The sequence below is a fragment of the Spermophilus citellus genome, assembly GCF_964194105.1.
Source record: "Spermophilus citellus genome assembly, chromosome: 9".
In the NCBI taxonomy this organism is placed as follows: domain Eukaryota; kingdom Metazoa; phylum Chordata; class Mammalia; order Rodentia; family Sciuridae; genus Spermophilus; species Spermophilus citellus.
Genome location: NC_138191.1, coordinates 128130222 through 128145482, shown reverse-complemented (window position 1 = coordinate 128145482; position 15261 = coordinate 128130222). Strand labels below are relative to the sequence as shown.

At 46.2% G+C, this 15261-nt stretch overlaps 1 protein-coding gene across 5 annotated transcripts in view; it reads right to left on the bottom strand.

Moving 5' to 3' along the window:
- Positions 1–1529: 1529 nt before the first annotated feature.
- The window catches only part of FBXO42 (F-box protein 42), a 91392-nt gene continuing 77660 nt past the window's right edge, over positions 1530–15261 (bottom strand). For 2 of the 5 annotated variants that reach the window (XM_081308450.1, XM_081308453.1), the window contains exons 5-11: positions 11561–11714; positions 10267–10377; positions 8644–8740; positions 8116–8172; positions 7139–7255; positions 5380–6477; positions 1532–4443 (exon numbers count right to left, since the gene is read on the bottom strand). In XM_081308450.1, the coding sequence (XP_081164576.1) occupies positions 4399–4443; positions 5380–6477; positions 7139–7255; positions 8116–8172; positions 8644–8740; positions 10267–10377; positions 11561–11714 (1679 nt within the window). In that variant the 3' untranslated portion in view covers positions 1532–4398. The other 3 variants (XM_081308452.1, XM_081308454.1, XM_081308451.1) reach the window with 3 other exon arrangements.

The following is a 15261-nucleotide window of genomic DNA, read 5'->3' as shown; positions in this document are numbered from 1 at the left end:
CCTGCCACAGGTTAGCAGGCGTCAATGGATGCTCTGGGAAAGTTTGCTGAGAACAGTGGTCCCTGGGTCAGTTCCAGACTTTCCTGGCCTTCCCAGTGGGCCACAGCCATCTTCCTCCCGCCTCAGGCTCCCGTGGCTCGGGAAGGAGCCCTCCTCTTGCCTGTGGTGGGTGGGCAGACAGGCTCCCTAGAGGGGCATGACACACTCGGCCTTTTAGGCATTTACTTAAGACATTAGCTTGGCTTTGTGCATGCTGACAGGGTCTGGGCCTGGAGCCCAGCCTTGTGGAGACAACACCAACTTTCCCACAGCTGGGGGCTGGGGCAGAGAAGGGAGAGGGTGCCACCCAAGCTTTCCCAGCAGGGGGAGGGAGGGAAGGAGAAGGCTAGTCATTTTTTCCTTTGCTTCTCCACCGCCTGACAGCGCACCAAGGCCCACTGGATGCCTCTCACAGGGTGCCCCCAGGTGGCTTTCCAGGGACTCACACCCATTCAGTGGATTGACAAGTTTTGGCTGGTTCCAGCAGAACTGCTAGATGGCATCATCACCGACACTGAGACTCAAAGTGGGATGACTTGCCCAGCTTAAATAGCTCTTTTTGAATCTAGGTCTGTCCTGGTCCCTAGCCTGCTGTCTCCCTTCTATGTGCCCTTTGAGTCCACAGAGCCTCATCAAGAGTTGAGGGGACATGTAGGCTCCTCTTGCTCTGATGCACGTCAGCTGTGTCTCCCACTAAAGTGATGAACCTCTGCTTGACAACCTGAGGAAGTGGCAAGGCCGTCGCTTCTCGAAGCATCCATGAGCACAACAACCTGCTCTGTCCCTGGCGTTCTGAAAGATGAAGGGTAGTGATGGCCACTGACAGAGGCAGGACTCAGCTGGGAACACTGGCCCTCCCCCTGGGAGGTGAGAAGGCAGGGAAGGGGGAGCCCATCAGCCTGCTGGGTTTCAAGGTGATGCCTCTTGTCCTGCCTGAACCTGGGGGTGCTCCAGGCCCAGTTTCTAGGGACCTTACTCAGGTTCCAGGGGAGGGGTGATATGAGGCTTTGGGTGGACGACCTGGCTCAGGAGAGGGACACAGGCCAGTGGTTCTGGCACTCCCTCCCTTGCCCTAGCCAGGTCCTACCATTCATACCCAATGAGCATGGCCTCTGGCCCCTTAATATGCAGAAAAGCAGAACACCTGGCTGGGGGCCTGGACAGGCAGTGGACGCCACTTACTATGACTAGGCACTATGCTATTTCATTTCATGTGCAGCTTCACTTGACCCTCATGACCCTGTAGGGAAGAAGAAACTTTGTTTACAGGCAAGGAAACACATACCCCAGGTTAAGTCGTAAATAAGGGAGGCAGGATTAAAACAAAGACCTCTAGGCCGGCCGTCTGGCCTGTGTTCCCAACCACCTTTGCTGTACTGCTTCAAGACCCTGGGTTCTGTGCCTGCTCTTTGCTTAGGAGGCCAATGCAGATGCTGTCCTGGCCCTGGGGCCACCACTCCAAGCTCATCACACTCCTTGGGTCTCCCTGTAGAGCAGGACAGAGGCTCTGCAATACCAAGCCCTCAGGAGACAGTGGCTTATTAAACAGTTGTTCCAGGAAAGGGACGAAGGAACACAGCTCTCCTAGAGGACACAGAGCACCTTGCCAATGACTTTGCTTCTAACATCAACCTCCAATCCCAAATGCTTCCCAACACAGCACTTTTTCTTTTCTGTACCTAATAAAAAAAACAGTTATGACAATTCTGTCCATTTTGTTTTATTTGTTAAATTGCTAAAAAGTCATTGGGGGAAACATTAACAAAAAATGAAATTGACAGATTTAAATATCCATGAAATCCATTTCATTCCTACACTGTTATGTGCCTAAAATGACTGTCTCAGGGGGAGCCACCTGGCAGCCCTGAGTCGTATGGGAAACATCACTCACAGCACCAGCTTCGCCAGGCACGACGGGTGCACTGACATGAACCCTGGTTGGCGGGAGGGGAGCAGAGCAGGGAGAGAGTACACCAGAGCCAACACCAAGGTCTGCTCACATTCACGATGAACAGGGTGAAAGGGAGCCACACACTGGTGACATGCAGAACATGCCTTCTGCAGTTCCAGGGAGGCTGCTTGAGCATAGGCTTCCTGGCCCCCGGGCACGTTCAGATCCTCCCCACTGACTTGTGCGCTGGTGAGACCATAGATAATGCAAAGCAGAGCACATCACCATGCCAGGACCACCACAAGGACAAGGACGGACAGACAAACCAACCAGGTACATCACTTTGAAAGGGAAGGAAACAAGCGAAGCAGAAGAAAATCCAGAAAGACAAGGTGAAGGAAGGGGATGTCCCCTTGCTCTCCGTAGGCCAGTGGCTTTCTGTCCTCAAAGTCAAGCATCTCACATGGATTTCTTTCTTCCTCCTCTTCTTTAGAGTTACAACACAGTTCCCACACAGTTCATGGTTTCAGCTCTTGCTATGCAACTCAAACATTAAAATCAAACCCACAGAGGGTAGGAGGAGAGTAAGCCCAGTATTGCCTTAAAAACAAAATTTAAACTTCTTTTGACACCTAATTGGTGCTCCCAAATATGGGGGCAGGGCAGGGTTGAAGAGTCCACCATCCAAGTGTGGAGGAAGGGTGGAAACTGGGACAACACAAAACGCTCTCCGCTGCACGATGTGGGGTGAGAACAGGAAGCTCTGTTCAAGAAGGTAGAAGAGACTAAAATTCCTACACGAGGTCAATGTGGTGACGGGTGAAGACAGTTATCACCTGGGGCTCTCAAAGGCACACTTGCAGGAATGGAAGGGTTAAAGCTTCAAGTAGAAACAAGATGTATTTTAAATACTTAAATACTGTTAAATATTTGCTAGGTGCTCCTGAGGGTTTAAAAAAAGTATTTTGTCTCCTTTCTTTCAGTCAATTTTAAGACAAAATTGTTATCACTGTCGAAACGGAGTCGTGGTCAAATCTGATCTGAGGGCACTGTGGGCACACTCACCTCAGCTGAGACACCTGAAGTCTCACTGTGCGTGTGGCCTTGCCAGGGCTGAGGAGACCATCACCTTGACTGTGCTGAGTCGCCTTCCCACAGCAAAGGCCCTCAGTGCCCAGGAGCCACTGGGTGCGGATGAGGCAGATTTTTCTCTCAGGGCTGTAAATGGACAGTCTGGTTCCCAGCAGCGTGGGTAACACTGGGGTGCCATGGAGTTCAGAGCAACTGGGTTATTTTCTAAGAGGACCAGCATTTCCGCTGCCTGCTACTTGGGGGAAAGCAGAAGGAACCAACAGCTTACAGCTAGGTTAAGAAGGCCACAGGACAAAGGGAAAGATTACAAAGTGGAGATTCTGAATTTTCAGGCTTCCGAGTAGCTGATATCGAAGTAGGACTAAGTTTGGAGGCACGGTCCATGCACAAACACAATGTCATGACCAAGGTTCAGCAGCAGCAGCAGCAATGCAGAAATTGCTGATCTTCTGGGCTGGCTTCGCTTTGTGAATCAAGACCCCACATGATTAGATGGTCTTGGCCAGGGAGGGACTGGCCACAGCTGCAGTTGGAAAGCCGAGTACGTGGCTTGGAGTAGTGGGATACCGCAGGAAGTAGGCACATGGTCGTTTCCTCATCCGAGGGAGCATGTACAGCAGTTTCTGGAACACATACCTCTCCCTATGACAGGGCCTTTGCTGGGCTTGGCACCAAGGGGCCTGTCCAACAAAGACCACGAAGGCAGAGCAAATGGCTAAGGGAAGGGTTCACCATGATGTAACCGGAGAAAACATTTATCAGACAGCTAAGCGCTGGCTAAGAGCCAGGACTCAGGGCCAGCTGCAGCCCTGGCCTGTGCTTGGAAAACGCTAACAAGAAAACAAGCGTGGGGGTAAGAAACATGATGTTTTAAAATTTAAGCCCTAAGGACAAAATTAAAGTCCTCTATCCACTGAGGATAAATCGCCAAAAATCCATATTTTAATGGTGCCACTTGAAATAAACTTACTTTGACATCTCATGTCCAGCCTTGGTTTAGACTAGTGACCTGCAACTTTCTGTTTTAACCAAAAAAATGTGCTACTAGGCTGCACCTTATCTCAGAAATGAAGCAAAGTCTGAGTCCAAGCCCTGCTTGGGTGACGCATGAATAAGAGGATGGATCTGCTCCCCAGGTCAGCCATGTGTCACAAAGGTCAAGAACATGACGCTCAACCCAGTCGCCAGGCAGATGACATGTCACAGGGGGAAAAAAACATTTCTGGAAGGAACTGTTGTGAGGATTCCCTTCCAGGATCAAATTTCACATTCCACAAACATGGATAGGTGTGCCCAATGTGCTTTGGAAGTAAGAGAAGCCCACAGGGGAAATCCAGTATCTTGAGGGTTTAAGGATTCTTCATGACACTGGCCTCCTAGTAACACCAGGGAAAGTGTTCTGATTTCTCCAGGCACCCGAGCTTTGTAAAAGAAAAGACAGTGAGAAAGGTTTCAGAGCTTTAAAAAAATCCATATGCAAACAAACAAAATGGGGGAGTTTGGGAATAAAGCAGCCTATAAACAGGGTAAGGCAGCAAGGAGGACTGATTCTAAAGAAGGAAAAGGAGAACAAACATGGTTTTTGGCAACTTGCAACCAAATACGATTGTCAGAAAATTCCACAATCAGATACCACGTTTTCTGAGACATGCAGGGAGCACTCAAAAGACCAATGGACACTTGGCAGACAGATGTCGGAAACATTATTTCAAGATGATCCTGGCACATGTGGAACAGATCCCCTGTTGAGGGACTTCCCTCAGTCAGAGGGCAGAAGGAAACCAGACACAGGGCATCTCTGCAGAGCTGTCACAGGTCCTCTGCGGTTTTAAGAGAAGGGGAAGGACAGTTTTCTTTAAGTTACTTTTGCCCTGCCAGCACCTGTAGCACGGGGCAGGGGCTGAAATCCTTTGCATCTTGTCTATGCCCTTCCGTTTTCTAATTCTGAGAAGGCCACATAAAGATTTACAGGGGCTCTTCAGTTTCTTTTGGAACATTACCGATTGTTAGTCTGTTCCCTAACTTCTTGGTCTATTTAACAGCAAAGTAGAAAAAGGCAGCACAGCCTCTGCTAAAACACAGCAACGATTTTATCTGAACAGGACGGAGCTCTCTCCCTTTTTTGTAAACAGAGTTGGCTATATAATATATATATATATTTTTTTTCATATATAATTTTTTTCTTAATGGAGATTTGATCCCAGCCTGGCATGAGTAGGCTGGGAATTGGAGTTTTGGTTTCGGGGAGTAATGCTGTTTTCCCAATTCTCAGTCCAAATGCTCACACACTGGAAAATTCCAAATTAAAAGCCACAGAAGGGAAAGGGGTTTTGAACACATTATCTCTTTGCTCGTACAAAGTACAAGGCGTTTGTTTTTGGGTAGTACTTCACATTCTGCTTCTTGTCCATGAGTCCTCCGAATATGATGAGTTCGCCCCTGCCTTGTACCACTGTATGCAGGCTGGTTTCAGGAGGCCCGACCACAGAGCTGCTATTAAACACTTTCCATTTGACCCGCCCCTTCTCCTTGGTGTCTTTGATGTCCAGCACGTACATCTGCATGGGCTTGCAGTTCATACTCTGGTACAGGGGTTTGCCAACATTGAGGGACTGTGGAGGGTGGTGGCCCAGGCGGCGGGCAATGGGGGGTAAGGAATGTCCATCTCCTTGGGCAGGCCCTGGGCGCGGTATGGGCACTGTTTCTCCACTGCTCAGGCTCTGGCTCCCAGGGGAGCCTGGAGAAGACCCAAGAGGAGGGCTTAGTGCTGCAGAAGCTGAGGGGCCCTTGGATGACATTGCTTTGATGGCTTCCAGACTCCTACGCAGGGCACCAGGGGAGACAGCCCCTGCAAGGGCGCTGGCCACATGTGGAGGGGTATGGACACCATTGGTCTGTTCTGGAGGGTGTCTCACACTCCCTGTAACCGTCCTGTTGTCCATACCATCCACATGATTGCTACCAGAAGCAGGTTTCAGGTCCCAATTCAGATCTATTGACCCCAATCTCAGATCTTTTTGATCTGGTAAAGACCCTCGTCGGGGGGCCAAAGAAAGTCCCATTTTTAAGTCATATCCTTCAGAGGCAGATGGAGTGCTTGGTGATATGGCCTGTACAGGGCTGTCCAAGGAAGAACCACCAACAGCTGCTGTTCCTGGAGATAAACTCCCGCCATTGAGGATGGGAGAGCCATCTCCTCTAGCTGGGGAGAGGCTCCCTTCCCGGGAACCTGAGGGAGTCTGCCTCTGAGCCCTGGGCCTCAGCGTTCCCCAGCGGCCGTTAACACATGGCGCTTCATCCATACTCCTTACTGGAGACTGGGAGCGGTACTCTCGGGTTTCGGGGACCAGGGCTGGAGGAGTGGCACTAATAGGTGATGGACGAGAGTTCAAACTGGGGCTGAGGGGGGCTCTCCCACTAGGAGCCTGGCTGAAGACCACCACGCACTGTCCCACCTGGAAGACAAAGGACCTGTGCTCACAGACTCTTCCATAATTCTCATCATTCAACCACCAAACATTTAAACACAGGCATCTGGAACACACCAGGCTTTCTGTAGCCTTGAGATATGGAAGGAAAATGATCTAGAGATACAAATGATGCAGACTGCTCTCTAGGACAGAAGGGCAGATGCAGCAGCAACTGTGGCCCTGGTGTGACACATGTTATTAGTTATGTCTGTACGTTAGTACAGCAGAGTGGAGGGAGCAAATAGTTTTGTTTGTAAAACTTGGGGGAAGATTTCATAGATAAGAAATGCTTTAAGTCAGGACTTAGAGGATGAGTGGGGTCACTTAGCCCACGTATGTTTTCCCATCTAGTGGCTCATATATGCGAGAGATGGCAAAGGAGCTATGATTTTCACTTTTTTTTTTTTATTTTTTGAGACAGGGTCTTGCTAAGTTGCTCATACTGGCCTTGAACTAATGATCCTCCTGCCTCAGGCTTCTGAGTAGCTGGGATTATAGGAGTGTGCCTCTGTGCTTGGCTGACAGCACCTCTATGTGACACCAGAGTGTTTTCTATTTTGTAAGTTTTCCTTTGAAATTTGTCAAATTAATTTGTTTTTCCAGTTTAGAATCTCTCCTTCTGCTGGCCTGTCAGTTCCTGGCTTACCCGGCAGGCTGGATGGCACCACAATTCTGGAGCCCCGTGATCTTCATTTTCTACCTTGAGTGGCTGCCAGGCCCAGGGACCTGAATGCATGTGCAACAACCAAGCATCCTTAAATAGCTGTAAGAAAAGGACCAACAACAGGACTCAGGTGTGGCATCTGCTACACACATACAGAGCTGCAGTCTCAAGCTATACTGTCTGGTCTAGAAAGTGTGTGGGGCTGGTCAGAAAGAATAACAAAGCCCTCAGTTATTTGTTCACGTATACATTCATTCATTCATTTACATTACCATGGATTGGTCTGACACACAGAACTGTGTTTGTGATCTATGAATTAACTAACTGGTTTTGTGTGTGTGGATAGTGGGGTGCAGGAAAGGGTTTGACAATAGATGCCTGCAACTTTATGAATCTGCTTTTAAAGTAAATTCCATGTGGACTCTGGCAGTTACCGACCTGCTTTTTTCTCTCACTGCCCCTTTGCCTTTGAAAACATGATAGCAGCAAACCTTAGAGCTTCAAGAAGGAATAGGAAGAATATAGATATGAATATTCAAGAGACAAATATCTAATTAAAAGCATCTCTCAACACCCAAAAAGAATGGGAAAAAAGGCCAGAGAAAATGAAGGCTATATATCAAGTGGAAAAGGCACTTCCTAAATAAAAATACCATGGAAAAATCTTGTCTACTCTTTTTATTTCTTGGTACCGGAAACTCAGTACCAAGGGGTGCTGAGCCACTGAGCCATATATCCCCAGCCCTTTTTATTTTGAGATAGGTTCTTGCAAAGTTGTTTAGGGCTTTGCTAAATTACTGAGGCTGGCCTTGAATTTGCTATCCTCCTGCCTCAGTCCCCCTCGTTGCTGGGATCGTGGGCTCATGCACTGTGTCTGGCCTGTCTACTCTTACAGAAGATAGGGGAAGCAAGTTTTGAACATTTATTTTGTGTATGGGAATGCCACAAGCAATACTCACAGCATTGGGACCACCACACCCTCCAAGGATTAAGATAGTTGCATCATCTATGACAATCTGGGGAGGGGAAGAAATTTAAAATAAATTTACACACATAGCTATCTGACTTCCCATGCTCTAGTGATATACAGAAATAGCATCCCCAGCTCCCCAAAAGAGTGTTCTAGTTACCATAAGCTCCCCATTCTCCCCAAACCAGGTCAAGTCTGATTCCTCTGACCAAATTACTGACAATTCACCTGAATGGATCCATTCTTTGTTGGTCAAATATTAACATGAGAGTCTCAAGCACTTAAAATGAAAGGTTCTCTTTGAGAAATGAAAATGCTTAGGGACAAGGCATAATATAAAGCCACTATAAATAATACAACCCATTAAAAGCCAAAAAATAAACACTAGTAAAAAAGAATGATAAATTCTCTTTGGCTTGGTGCATACTGGCATCTTACCTGACTCCCTCCTCCCTCTCCCGTCCTAACTGAAAGACGCTACAGAGTTTGCGGAATAGTTATTTTAATTCCTGAGCACCTGAGATTGGCCACCTCGAGGATGAGGACTAGGGCCAGAGATGTTCGGCTTGGACCATGCCCACTGCTCGAGGTCAAGGACCCAGACATCATTGCTCCTGTGAGAAAAGGACAGAAGGATGAGGAAGGAGGTCGGGAGCTCCCAGGGTGACAATGGTGGTCAGGGAGCTTCAGGTGCCTGTGCCCAGTGGTAAACTCACACCACTCTCCCACTCACCCAGACTGGCCTAGGGGAGGCTTCAGATGGTCGCCTCAGAGTGCAGAACCAGAAAGATAACTATGAATCCCGGCTGGCAGCCTGAACAAAAACCTTAACTTTCTTTAACTCTGGTTTCCTTACTATCAAAGAGAAACACTGCTACCCTAAAGAGCAGATATAAATGAAGTTATATTCATAAATAAGTCCTGCAAAGTGCCATGCTTATAGTTAGCACTTAAAACTATGTTCCTTCTCTTGCTGTCCCTAGAACTCATCTTGAGACCTTTAAACATTTGCCTTTTCCACTGACCATAGGCCTCACTTGAATCACATCTCTAGTTAGACATGAGTAGCTAATGTACAAGGTAATTAGTGACAGAGGAAACAGCTACTGGTCGAACTGCAATTATTCTAAACAATAACAACGACAAAACAACAAAAAACAGGAAGAGAAAAATGATTCAAGAGGCAGCTCTATCATTGTCTGGGGTTAAAAGCTTTATTGATTCTGGTTACAAAAATAGTTTCATAATGGCTAAAGAAAGCATCAGTTTTATCAAGGACACACTGGCATCTCCAACTCTCAAAAGACCAGCATGGCAGGACAGACTCCTGGGTGGCAGTCTCTATTTTATGGCCATCTCTTTATGGTCCTCTGTTCATACACAGGATCCTACACAAGCTCCTCAACTTAAATCCTGAACCCTCTCATTTGGAGGGTAGCTCCTTTAGTCTCTCTCCATGATGGACAGAATATATGAAGATGGCAGGTGCTGTCAGGGGGAAAGAGCTGGGTCTGGCCTGACTTCACTGCTGGCAGCCCATCCACTCCAGCTGATAGAACAGAAGAAATGACCAGTACTGCAGCAGCTGCTGAATCAGATACATAGCACTGCAGATGATGGCTCTGGCTCGTGACTCTGGCCTGAAATGGCCAGTGTGGAGAGGACAGTGAGTGGTGGTGTATGTCAAAGAAATGTGACATACCTGACATAATTCCCTTGCTTCTATCCACTCTTCCAACCCATCCCAATTTCTACTTGTCCTGTCTACCCCTCTTTCTTCTCTAAAAGGGGCCTAAGCTATGTAGTCAAGTAAGGCAAGGAAAAGCACCCTGCTTTCTGAAAGGTGGCCTTCTGTAGGCACAGTATAGCAGAATTGGAGTTCAATCAGAACTGGATCCTACTGTATGCATGTCCAACAGAAAGAGATCTGATTCAACCCTGACTTTATAGGACAAGCTTTCCAACTTACTGGTCTGCGACTGGGGACCACAGAATAAAATGTCAAGGTGAGATGACTATCTGGATTAATTTCAACTATGCTGAGGAACATTGTACCTAGTGTCTAGTTCACTTTTCTGAGCTGTGATTCTCCTGATTATTTTACCTTCAAGTTAACATGGAGCAAATCAAATATACTTACATTTGCCGGGATCCTAAAGAGCCACCAAAGACGATCATTTTATCATCTATCACACAGGAGGAGTGGCCGGCCATGGGAGGTGGCCCATGGGTTGTCACAATGCAATTCCACCTAATGCAAACAAAACAAACAGGAGGAAGCCGAGAAGTCAGCACCATCTGCTTCTGTTTTCTGAGATGGGGTCTTGCTAAGCTGCCCAGTCCTCAGCCTCCTGTGTAGCTGGGACTCACAGGCACGTGCCACCACGTCCAGCTTCATCTGCTTCTGATTTTATAGACTTAAAGCAAAAAATCAGTTAAGCACGCATCACTAAAAATGATAATCCCATTACCTTCAGCAGATGTTATTAGGATAATAAAAGGAGGATGACACAACTGTCTTTAAAGTTATATTCACTTTCAAGTTCTGAATGTGGCTGGTCTAGAGTTAAAGTACAGAGATGAGAAATCAATGGCAAGGGACACAATCGTGACTTCTTGGCCTCTTCAGCCTGATGTGCTGAAAGAATACCACCTGCCAAGAACCACATTCTAAGTTTTCAATTATATGGAAGAGGGGATGCTGTCATTTCAAGATATGTCTAAAAAACAGCTGAGATCCATCTTGGGGACAAAGCAGAGCAGATGGAATCATGTGGCTCTATACCACTTCTGGGGAACTACCAGCCAAGGCTGAAGAGCTCCCTCTTCTTCAACTGGCTCATTCATTTTTTTTTTAAGAGAGGAGCAAACCCCCTTTACTTTTTCTCTTTGGAAAAAGAGTTCTTGGGCTGGGATACGGCTCAGTGGTAAAGCACTTACCTAAGCATGCATGAGGCCCTGGGTTTGATCCCAATAGCATGAAGAAGAAAGAAGAAAGGAGAAGAAGAAAGGTTCTTAACTTAAATTCTAGGGGTCCTGAAAATCCTCTGATAGTACAGGCAAAATCTGGGTATACATACATTTCCCCTTTCCCCCTCCTGGGAAATGTCCATGGCTTTTCTTCAATTTCTCCAAGTTTTTTTTTTTTTTTTTTTGTACCAGGGATTGAACTCGGGCACTCAACCACTGAGCCCCATCCCCAGCCCTATTCTGTATTTTATTTAGAGACAGGGTCTCACTTCTCACTGAGTTATTTAGGGCCTCGCTAAGTTGCTGAGGCTGGCTTTGAACTCATGAGCTTCCTGTCTCAGCCTCCCCAGATGCTGGGATTACAGGTATGCCTGGCCTCCAACAGTTTCTGGACACAAAACAGATAAAGAATCCAATAACTTAAAACATTGCCTTCCAGATTTAAAGCTTATCTTTTGGCTTACCAGTTTTTAGAGGGCGAGTAGGTGTGTATTTCATCAAAGAATCTCTCCGGTTGGTGCAAAGGATAAGGGCTTGGCCGTGTCCAGCCACCAAAGAGCACTAGCAGGTCCTTGTACACGACCAGGGTTGCTCCAGCCTTTGGGGAAGGGTAGGACCCTAGGAGAGTCAATAACACCATGCTTAAAACTCAGGATCATACCACAAGCCCTGGAAAAATGATCAAATGGAAACCACTACTAAAGAATAGGAGAGAGAGAGAGACAAAACTGGTTCGAAGGTCTGAGAAAAACACCACTCATTTACACATTTTTTTAAATTAACAGAGAACCCTGAGTTAGAGGGTAGTTACTTAGCTCCTCTCAGGTTCAACTAGCTCACCTGAAATCAGAGATCAAAGTACCTATCTCATAAGTCTGTTTTGAATTACTAAATACAGAGGTTCCCTAGTTCAACTTAAAATGGTTTGACTCATAATTTTTTAATTTCCTAGTGGGTGCTAAAGTGACAGTCATTCAGTAGAAAGCCCACTTCCATTTTTTCATCTGTTCCAAGGCTAGCAATATGTGGAATAATGCTTGAGATGCTGGGCAGTGGCAGTGAACCTCAGCTCCCAGTCAGCTACATGAATGTGAGGGCAAACAACTGATCCTCCATAGTATGTTGTGCTGCTATGCTGTGGTGTTTAGTGAGTGAGGTAATTTTTTAAAAAATATTTATTTTTTATTTGTAGTTGGACACAATACCGTTATTTTATTTATTTTTATGTGGTGCTGAGGATCAAACCCAGGGCCTCGCAAGTGCTAGATGAGCACTTTACCACTGAGCCACAACCCCAGCCCCAAGGGTGAGGTAATTAATTAAGTGCATATTCGACCTATGATACTTTCAACTTACAATGCATTTATTGGGATGTGACTCTATCATACATTGAGCAGCATCTGTATTATATTCAAAGCACTTAGCATAGTAAGTACATAGTACATAGCAGGTGCTCAATAAATGTATGGCTCAGTGTAGGGAACTTGCCTAGCATGTATGAGGCCCTGGATTTGATCCCCAGTATCACAAAAAATAAACAAAATAATTTTAAAATGCTGCTACCAAATGGGTAAAAAAAAGGAGGCAAAATAAAGTTCTTATGTCCTGTGAGTCAAATGTCAATATGGTGACCTCTAGGCCCCTCCTAACTAGAGTCTCAGACTAGCACAAATGGGCAGACTTCCAAGGCCTGATGTGAAGGGACTCTGATGAAACCACAGGCTTCACACCAAGAATGGCTTCTAAGGCTATCCAGGCTGAACTTTGAGCTACAGAGACCACATTTTGAAAGAACAGAAATTTGGCTTATGTTAGAAAACATTAGGGAAAACAAATGTTTCAGAGGAACACAATTTTTTTTTAAAGAGAGACAGAGAGAGAGAGAGAGAGAGAGAGAGAGAGAGAGAGAGAGAGAATTTTAATATTTATTTTTTAGTTATTGGTGGACACAACATCTTTGTTTGTATGTGGAGCTGAGGATCTGCCAATGTCTTGGCTTGGCACAGAATCACGAGCCACCACACAGCTTTGTAGATTCAAACAGCAATCTTTATTCCCGAACTCACACCGGCCTCTACACACGTTCTGGGGCAATCCCAGTTCTCCTCCGCCCAATTCACCTACTCCACGAGGGTTTTTTTCCAATATCCCATGAGAACTCAACAGGAACTCAGGCAGCAGGAATGCCCTATTCCCAGCAGCAATAATCTTCAACCTCGAATTTCCCTAAAACCCATATTGTCTTAAACTGGGAATGCCTTAAACTTGTCTTAAACCGGGAACGCCTTAAACCCAAGGAGCGGGATACTTCCTCAAACTGTAGGATACACCCTAATCCTGGATCCACCCTCGTCCTTGAGCAGGGTCACCTTTCTCAAACACACAAGCAATGTCACAGCGAATTTCCAAGGCAAGTCCATTTAACATGGGGTACGCTGGCAAGGAAATTTCGATGCGTCATTCCTACTTGGCAATGGCCCTCAGCAAGGATCGAACCCGGGCCGCACGCATGCCAGGTGAGCACGCCACCGCTTGAGCCACATCCCTAGCCCAGGAACACAAATTTTTAGTTCTTTTGTCTTTGAAATAACATTTGATATTTTCCCCAATCCCTGCTTCTACTTGTCACCTTTATTTGGCTCAAGACCAAATAAGGTGTCCTAATATCCAGGTGTTACTAAATACTGGAAAGAAAAATTTTGTCTTTCCATCTTGTGGTAATGAGATTTGAAGCCAAGGCCTCACACATGCTAGGCTAGGCAAGCACTCTACCACTGAGCTGCATCCCCACCTCTTTTTATTGTAGTTTGAATCAAAGCCTCACACCAGGTGTGGTGGTACACACCTGTAATCCCAGTGAGGTAGGAGGATTCCAAGTTCAAGGCCAACCTCAGCAAGTTAGTGAGACCCTCAGCAATGTAGGGAAACCCTGTCTCAAAATAAAAAAATAAATAAAGGACTGCAGATGTAGCTTAGTGGTAGAGCATGCCTGGTATGGACAGAAAGATAAAAAGAGAAAGGAAGGGGAAAAAAATAAAAAAGAAAAAACAATTGTTGAAAAAAGTTCACAATAGTAATCCCCGGGTCTCACTAAGTTGTCAAGGCCCATCTGAAACTTGTGGATCCTTCAGTCTCAGCCTCCCAAGTAGAGCATTGTAGGCGTTGAGCCTCCACATGTGACTAATACTGGACTATTTTTTTAAAAAAATTGTTCTTGTTCTTAAAGCTGCAGGGCCCATTTTTTTTTTTTTAAAGGAAACCTTGAGCAGAAGTATCAATCTAATAGAAGCTGAGAGGTTCCAAATTAGGTGGACAGTTTGGCTTCCCTCTTCAGCAACTGGTATGACAACACGGTTTGCAAAACCCCACTCAGGCTGCTTTAACATTGTTGCTTACAAAGTCTGAAGGGTGGGAAGATGGAATAGACACCAGTTCTCAGAGTATGCGGTGGGCATGTAATAGTACTCTGTGCATCAGCATTTAGGGTACTTTCCTGATAGAAAAGACACCAATTCAATGGGATCTGACTATGGCAATGAGGTCCTTTTGAGATACTGGCTGAACTACTCCAAGAGTTCATTATCCCTGGGAGGCTGGGGCAGGAGGACTGAGTTCAAAGTTCATTATCTCTACCCTCATTTCCCAAGGTACTGTCATCAAAGGGGCTACTCATCACCTGTTTTCCTTCACACAGTCAATCATATTATTTCTGGCTGGAAAATTCTGCCTTCAACAGAAAGCCTTCTAGCCAATTAGAAAACCTAAAGAATATAATGACTTAGTTAAGACACTACTGTTGGCTAGGTGAGGTGGTGGAGGCCTATAATCCTAGTGACTGGAGAGGCTGAGGCAGGAGGACTGCAAATATGTGGCCAGCCTCAGCAACTCAGTGCTACAGTGCATCTGGGCACTTTTTTTCCCTAATAGGGCAGGGAAAAGAGAAAGAAAAAAAAAGTAAGTATATAACAGGTTTTAGCAGAGTAGTAAAGTAAACCATAACTTAAACATTCTTTTTTTTTTTTTTAAAGAGAGAGTGATAGGGGGAGAGGGAGGGAGGGAGGGAGGGAGGGAAGGAGGGAGGGAGGGAGGGAGGGAGGGAGAGAGAGAGAGAGAGAGAGAGAGAAGAGAAGAGAAGAGAAGAGAAGAGAAGAGAGGGAGGGAGGGA